Source organism: Nicotiana attenuata, unplaced genomic scaffold (genome assembly GCF_001879085.1).
Source record: "Nicotiana attenuata strain UT unplaced genomic scaffold, NIATTr2, whole genome shotgun sequence".
NCBI classification, from domain to species: Eukaryota; Viridiplantae; Streptophyta; class Magnoliopsida; order Solanales; family Solanaceae; genus Nicotiana; species Nicotiana attenuata.
Window position 1 is genome coordinate 197,761 of NW_017670471.1, and position 8,175 is coordinate 205,935.

At 33.8% G+C, this 8,175-nt stretch overlaps 1 protein-coding gene across 1 annotated transcript; it reads left to right on the forward strand.

Moving 5' to 3' along the window:
- Positions 1-3,264: 3,264 nt before the first annotated feature.
- LOC109239897 (RING-H2 finger protein ATL51) lies at positions 3,265-4,604 on the forward strand. Its single transcript, XM_019406489.1, has one exon. The coding sequence runs from the start codon at positions 3,533-3,535 to the stop codon at positions 4,442-4,444; it is 912 nt and encodes a 303-aa protein (XP_019262034.1). The 5' UTR covers positions 3,265-3,532; the 3' UTR covers positions 4,445-4,604.
- The last annotated feature ends 3,571 nt before the right edge of the window (positions 4,605-8,175 follow it).

Below are 8,175 nucleotides of genomic sequence, written 5' to 3' on the forward strand. Positions count from 1 at the left end.
TGCTTCTTTTTAATCAAAGTTGGGAATTTTTCTCTAAAAAAAAAACTAATTAATTTTAGTTTTAGAATTTTATCTATATATTAACAAATTTTACTTCAACAAATTTATTAATTTTAACAAAAAAATATTTAACCAACTTAAAAATCTTATAACCATAAAAAATTTAACAAAATAAGAATTCACAAACAAAAAAAAAAAAGTAAGAAAACGAGTTCTCGCTCCCCCAGAGATCTGAACTTGTGATGTCCAGCCCCACTTTGAACCCTCTTTGCCGCTGCTCTGAAGTTTCCATTTGTGTCAAGTTGGTTCATGTTTTGTAATATTTGCTACGTACCTTCATGATTTTCTGAAGAAATTAATAGGTGAAAATAATAAATTTTTTGGACGAATAAGAATAAGAAGAACCAAGGCGAAGTGCTATTTTTGCAATTAATTAATTCCGAAATAGGATATATAGCTAGAAAACACCAAGGTTTCTCAAGTCATACCATTTTTACTTGGGACAAGATGCGTTTGTGTTAGAACACAAACTCTCTATATATGTAAACCTACACCTGAGAAACAATATATACTAGTAATGCATGATTATATGCACTAAAATGTGACTTGTAAGTATTTTTGCTATAATGATGATCTTATGAATAACTTGTGATCATCTCGACTATTATAATGGGTACCAATTATCTGCATCTATACAGGTATCGGTAGGGGCGGAGCTAGAGTGCTGAAAGCGGGTTAGGTCGAACCCATTAGTTTTAATTCCAACCCTGTATTTGTTTTAAAAAATACATTGGATATGTATAAATTATTAATTTAGAACCCAGCAACTTAAGATGATTAAAATTCTGAACCCATAAATTTGAAATCCTAGCTCCGCCTCTAGGTATCGGGCCTACTAAAGCTTATGTAGATCACAAGAATCATTTAACATCTTATATTATAAACCTTGATCTTTCATAATTTTCATCCCACTTTGTTGCACAGTAATGCATGTAAATATTTCCTTTTTAATAATTTTAAAAAACAATGGAGGCCGAAACAGCGGAAATAAAAAAGAAAAAAAAAAAGAAAAAAAGATGGACCTGGAAGAAATAAACCGTACATCTCACTACAGTGCAAACTATTCCCGTTGATATTCTCAATGTCTAAGTGTCTTTATTTCCATCATTATATTCGTCGATTACTATATTGGAATATTTTCTTATTTTTTTGTGGTTAGTTTTTCTTGTCGTTCTTTATTTGATGGCCACCACCACTTTATAAGAAGATCACAATTTGCCAAGCCAGCAAACTAAAGTAAGCAATTATTCTTGACACTCCATGTTTGCATTGGCCTATAGATACATAACACTGTATGTGTTTTCAATATTTATGGAGTAATTATTATTATTATTATTATGACTAAATCATAATTTAAATCACATTCTTATTTTAATTAAAATTTAATATAAATATTAAGAGCGAGTACATTTTTATCCTCTAAGGTTAAAACTTGCATTTTCGTTTTATGGACTTCAATTTGCTTTTCATTTTCCAGTCCATATATGCTACCTTGTTGCCAAGAAAAAACAACTACTCCCTCCGTTCACTTTTACTTGTCTAATATTCTAAAAATAGATTTTCACTTTTACTTGTCACTTTTTAGCATATCAAGAGAAGACAATTTTTTTCTCCTGTTGTACCCACAGTATTAATTATTCATTTCAAATTATTTTCTCAAATCCATTAAAAATATGCATTAATTAATATGGGTATCATGATAAATAATACACTTCATTTATTATTTTTTAAGGGTATGTAAAATTCATAGTGGATAAGTAAAAGTGAATGGATGGAGCATATATTATTAAAAAAAATATTATTATTAATATCTCAAAAAGAATGGGTATTCTAATATTTTTATTATCTCAATGTTTATTAACTTTGAATGAGTATTGAAATCAGTTATAATTTTTGTAATCTTAAAATTGACCAAAGGTCTTGTCCGTTTGGAACATTAATTGTGATAGTAATATCCTTTTAAAGGCAATGATTATAACAGTTTCTTTTTGTAATTGAATTCTTGGTTCTTGATGATCCGTTTTGGTTTCAAATGCCGTTTTGGCATTGAATTTTTGGAATTAAATTTATAACGTTTCTTTCATGGAAGATGTATCTTCTTTGGTATATATCAAGCTATCTATTTGTGTTCACGGGTGTAGTGTGAAAAAATAGTAAAAACTTTTCTTCTTCTTTCTTTTGTGCTGGGTTTTCTTCTTATAAATCTTTGTTGTTTCTGCTCCTAGTTATACTAGAAGAGTTTGTTGAATCCTGGGGGATACGCCTAATATTATTTATCACGGTGTGGGCGAAATATCCTTAAAGACAGTGTCCTTGACACGCCTCAAGCTAAACCTTTTATTCTCCATAATCTTCCAATTTTTCCAACATATATAGAGTCTCTAAGTGGGGCTAAATTGACAAGTAGTCTAGCGCCATCTGTATTTTATATGGATATTTTGTAAGCAACAAGTAAGGCTTCTTTTAATATATATATTCATTGGTCAACTAAAACTCTTGGAAGGTGTAACAAACTTAGATTTAGAAATGAAAACCAATATTTAATTAATTCCTTTCCCTATGCAGGTTCTGTTCAGTTGATTTCCCCTAAACTGCCCTAGATCAAAGTATAACATATACGTAATTTTTAGAGCATTTTGTATGTTTTGTAATTCTTATGTCACTTTTTCTTTTTGTGTGGGATAAAGCAAATGGTGGATTCCTTTTCTTGATTTGGAGGTGTAATGCCCTCCACAAATCTAAGTTGAGACACCATTTGACCATTACCAAAAAAATATGAATAAATTTTCTATCTAAATAGAACCCCAAATAATTTGTACTCCCTCCGTGTCATATTAATAGTCATGGTTACTATAAATAGTTGTCTCAAATTATTTGTCATTTTAGAAGTTTAAGACAAAATTGATTGTTTGTTTCCTTTTTTACCCTTAGTAATAATTGTTCTTAAAGATAAAGATAACACATAAATAGAATAAATATTCAATGAAGAGAGATTATATCTTAAGACATAAATAAGGATAGAATAGTCTAATCCCTTTCCTAATTAATAGTATTTCTTAAGGGGCGTGTAAAAGAGAAACATGACACATAATATGAGACGGAGGGAGTATCTCATTGTTCAACAAACCATCATCTCTTATTCAAATAAAGGCATAATAAAAGTAAAAGCCAATAAAAATCAAAGAAACAAGATAAGCTAGCAACCTAAATGAATTCCAAAAGTTGAAGAATCTGAATTGACACCTCAACTTCCTATCCCTTTAGTTCCTCTACTTTGCTTACCTTTCCATCTAAGCCCCCTTAGCTTATACTCCTCCCCCCCTACCTTGTTTCCACCAACAAAAAGAGCAAAAGAAGGCAAAAACACTTAATGGGGTTCTTTCTTTTCTCTCTTAGTTTGAGAAAAATGGAAGCTTTCTTGATTATGAATACTAGTTAGTTGTTAGGCTATAGTGCAGAGGTTTTAGTGAACATGGGATCTATTGGAAATACAAATCCATGGGCACCTTTTGATAGTTATAAGGATTGTTCACAAGGAATTTGTAGTGTCTATTGTCCACAATGGTGTTACTTCATTCTTCCTCCTCCACCTCCTGATGATGAATCAGATGATTCTACCACAGCTTTTTCCCCTCTCATCATAGCAATCATCGGTATCTTGGCGAGTGCATTCCTTCTTGTTAGCTACTATACCATCATCACTAAGTATTGTAAGAGGAGGAGGAGCAGAAATGCAGCCACAGAACTAGAAGCCAATCGAAACGAGACGCCTCAAGATCAATGGCAAGTTGCTACTGCTGGATTGGATGAGTCAACTATTAAGGCTATTACAGTATGCAAGTTCAAGAAAGGTGAAGGATTGGTTGAAGATACTGAATGTGCTGTTTGTTTGAGTGAGTTTCAAGAAGATGAGAACCTTAGGCTTTTGCCTAAATGCAGCCATGCTTTTCATTTACCTTGTATTGATACTTGGTTGAAATCTCATTCTAATTGCCCTCTTTGTAGGGCTAATGTAGTATCATCTCCTAGTCCATCATTACCTCCTCCTATTCCTTCATCAGTAGCTCCTCCTCATTCTTTAAACATAAATGCTCTTCAATTTCAAAGACAAAATGACTTGATCTTAGTGGTGGATGATCATGAACGAGTTCGTCGCGAAGAGGTTGTTGTTAGCCTTGTTTGTGATGTTTCAACAAAGAACAGCTCAGGGGAAAATTCTGAATTCAGAAGATCAATGTCTTTAGGTGAATTTTCAAGGCAACATTTTCTAGTAGCTGATATGCTGAGAATAACTGAAGATGACGCGGAAGAATCAGTCTGCAATCATGTTTCTATGAAGAGATCTGTCTCCACAGGAAGATGCACATTCTCAGGACATAAATAAAGGCGAGGACTTTGTTGTTCTTTGTTGAAACATAATTTTAAGTCTTGGTTGAAACTCTGTACATTCTTGAAATATAACAACACACATGAAATTTAATGAATTCTGATCTTTCTTCAATTCCGATATACTAATGATCTAATAAAAGTTTAACTTATGAGTAGCAAATTGTTATAGTACTATTTTTCCATATAGAGTTTGGTCTCAATCCTTAATCAGAAGGAATTGCAAGTCTCTGATCTGAATACTACTAGTAAGTAGTATTTGATCCCTTTATTTTTACAGGGTATTTTTTAGGACTTATTGATGAAAATATGTATCAAATTAGTTAACTGTCAATGTGCTATCGTATTAAAATTTTGCCCCTACAATAAGTTGTTACTTTGTAAGATTCAAGAAACGTCAAAGTTGCACACTTGATAAAAAGTCATTAAAACAGATAGAAGAAGCAAAACTGCATGTCCATAATTTCTTCAGAGTCTTCATCATCAGCTCTACAAAAACTATAAAACAATGCAAATGAGTATATACTGACACTACTGACTCTTTTTTGCCGCTAACACTTTGTTTCAGATATATTTTATATTTTGGTTCAGATTGTACTAATGTAAACCATCTCAATCTGAGTGGTAGGACCTCTAGTACCTCATTGAATGTAAAGTTCAAGATTTTTCTTTTAGTAACTTGTAAGACACATTAGTCACACCACAAAAGGAGGTGGTGCAGTGGATGAAACTGTTCTTCCCTTAACCAGAGATCTCGGGTTCGAGCTCCGGGTATGGACAAATCTTTGGTAGGAAACGCTTTCCCCCGAATGGCCTATGCGGCACGAATTTGGATATAATCGAGCTCCAATGCGTATAGCAGACAATGGATGGGAAAAAAAAAAAAATTAGGCACAGCAGACATAAAAAAACACTGCCCCACTTTAAGAATACAAAATATGTTCTTATAGAGGCGTTAGAAACACTGGTTTTGAACATGTCAAAAAGGAAATCCGTGGAATTGAGGGGTCAGAAACAGAATTTCATGTAAGTACAAGTGTCTGATTTGCCTATTTAGCTAAGAATACTCATCTATGACTAGCTATGAAAGGAAATCCTCTTGACCAAACACATGTTTTTCACATTGCTTTGTGAATTTACCTTTTTACTGGTAGAGGGCCTATTATCTAGGCAGATTGCATGATCTGAAAATTTAGGGGTCGTTTGTTGCCCGACTAAATTATCTCAGATGGGTAATATCAGGGTAAATTTTAAAAATAGCCAGATTTACAACTGCTCATTCAAAAATAGCCCAATTTCAAAAGTAATCGAAATTTAGCCACTTTTTATATAAAGATAAATCTGAGCGAAAACACTGTTCAAAACCCGAAAAATACTCCAATATATTATGCTGGAGTTCCAGCATAAGTATACTTGAACTCCAGCATATTATACTGGAGTTCCAGCAAGTATATTGGTCCAGTATAATATACTGGAGTTTGGAGCACCGGTGCTCCAGTCTCCAGTATATTATACTGGAGCCAGCAAAGTATACCGGTCTAGCATAATATGTTGGAGTTCGTACACAAGTGCACCGAACTCCAGTATATTATGCTGGACCGGTCTCTATTGCAGCAAAATAGTGGCTATTTTTCATTGACTTGGTAAACGCCGGCTATTTTTGATTGACCAGTCCGAAAACTGGCTATACCGTGCTATTTTTACGTAATATCAATTAGTACACTCATACTAGTCAGGACACTTAATTAGTGCACAAGGTAAGTCCATTTATTTTATAGTCTTAGATTATTTTAGTACCTCTGTGAGATTCTTAAGATTTAAATTGGATAATTAACAAACCTCATATTGTGACTTGGAATTTGATTGGAACTTAGGAGTTGGAAAGGGGGATCCGCCCCGAAAACAAAGTTAATAGCCATAATTAAAAAAATGGTACTTGGTGTTGGACTATTTTAAAGTAGTGATTTAGGGTGCTTAAGAAATAGTATATACAATTCCTCAAAATTCATAACATGCAATCATCATTACCAATGTTTGCTATCGAAACCGGCCAACACCGACAACTCCTTTTTCTTTTTTACGTATTGTATTAGTAGCTAGCTAAGTGTACCTTTTTCTTTATAGATATCACCATTAAGGTTAAGATTACTTAATCAACATTCCTTAACAAGTTAGAGGATTAAGTGCAGTTGGTAAGCTAATTTACTTAAACCCCACCTCCCTTTTCCGAGTTCCATAAAAGCTTAATAGCTTAATTCTTGCTATGAAAAGTGATGCGTTCCAACTTAAGAATTGTTATTACACTGTATTTGTAAAATAAATTCTGGAAATATAAATGAATATAAACAGTAATGAATATAAACAGAAATGACATAAACCAATTCGAGCCCACTGAATTCACAGTGTTTCCTTAAGGAATTTAATCCCCTCCTAGTACCCAAGGTTATGGATTATTTCCTCCCAGGATAGAACGAATTACACACTGGTGTAGTGGTACTTCAAACCCCAGTGTTTCAGCGAACACAAAGTTCGGTAGCAAATCACACTTACTTTTTGCTTTGTTTTGATGCTAAAAGTATGCAGAAGAAGGAGAGGAAACTCAGAAAATTGTAGTTCAAATTCTGAGCAGAATAGTGTTGTATTTATAGCCAAAGTTGGGTCTCTTCAGAATGGTTGTTTATGCAAAACGCCCACAACATAAATGCCATTACATAAATGGCCATTTACTCAATAATAAAGAGGGAAAATAAAGTGGGAAAATTGAAGAGGGTAGTTACTTTTCTGTTACCAAAACAGAAAAACGGATTGGATTTAATATTAATATTTAATATGAATATTTTGTTATTAAAACAAATATTTAATAACATTTCTGTTAATATTTTACTATTAACAAATAAATTTGGTCCAAAAAGTTAATCAATCAATCGATCATTTGACCAAATCCAAATCCAAATCCGAATCCGAATCCGAATCCGAATCCGAATCCGAAGCCGAAGCCGAAGCCGAAGCCGAAGCCGTAGCCGTAGCCGAAGCCGAAGCCGAGCCGAGCGAGCGACGACGACGACGGCGCGAGGCTTGCCTTCTTCTCAACTCTTTAAGAGCTAGAAGAAGAGCAATTGCTTATATACCCATAAAAAACCTCTTCCTCTTCCAATATGGGACAATGCCCATTTGCCAAGGAGGGGAACTTAAAATTTCACTCAAAAATTTCATTTCCCTCCATTTCCCTTTCACCCTCTTTTAAGTATTTAATATATTAATTAAATACCTTAAAAACCCAACAATCCCCCACATGAATGGGGAATGGCTATATCACGGAAGTATGCATGAAAAACTGTGTGATTCACAAGTAAGGATTAATTGCATCTGGATAAGTAGGTTTCCCTTTGAACTTTCCGTAGTGAACTTATGTCGGATATACTCGATCAATCGGTAGATTTGATATCTTTGAACCGTCGAACTTTAGTGTATACCTAGACAGCCACAAGTCACACAACCAACCCTTAACCGTCTTTGGTTCTCATTGTTGTGTTCGTTTCAGCCATGAACACCGCCTGGTTTCATAAGTGCGTAGAGAACTGGCCTTGCTGTGTTCTCCTTGAAGCGGCTAACAATTCACACTTACATAGGTGATTTCTAAACGTGTCATCCCGTAGATACACTATTTGATATACCCTGTATCAAATTTAGAAATCATTAAAAAGCCTTAATGCTTTATCCTTGGTACTG

What these genes read in the sequence shown, in the direction of transcription:
- LOC109239897 (XM_019406489.1), top strand. Translation starts at nt 3,533, where the DNA reads ATGGGATCTATTGGAAATACAAATCCATGGGCACCTTTTGATAGTTAT.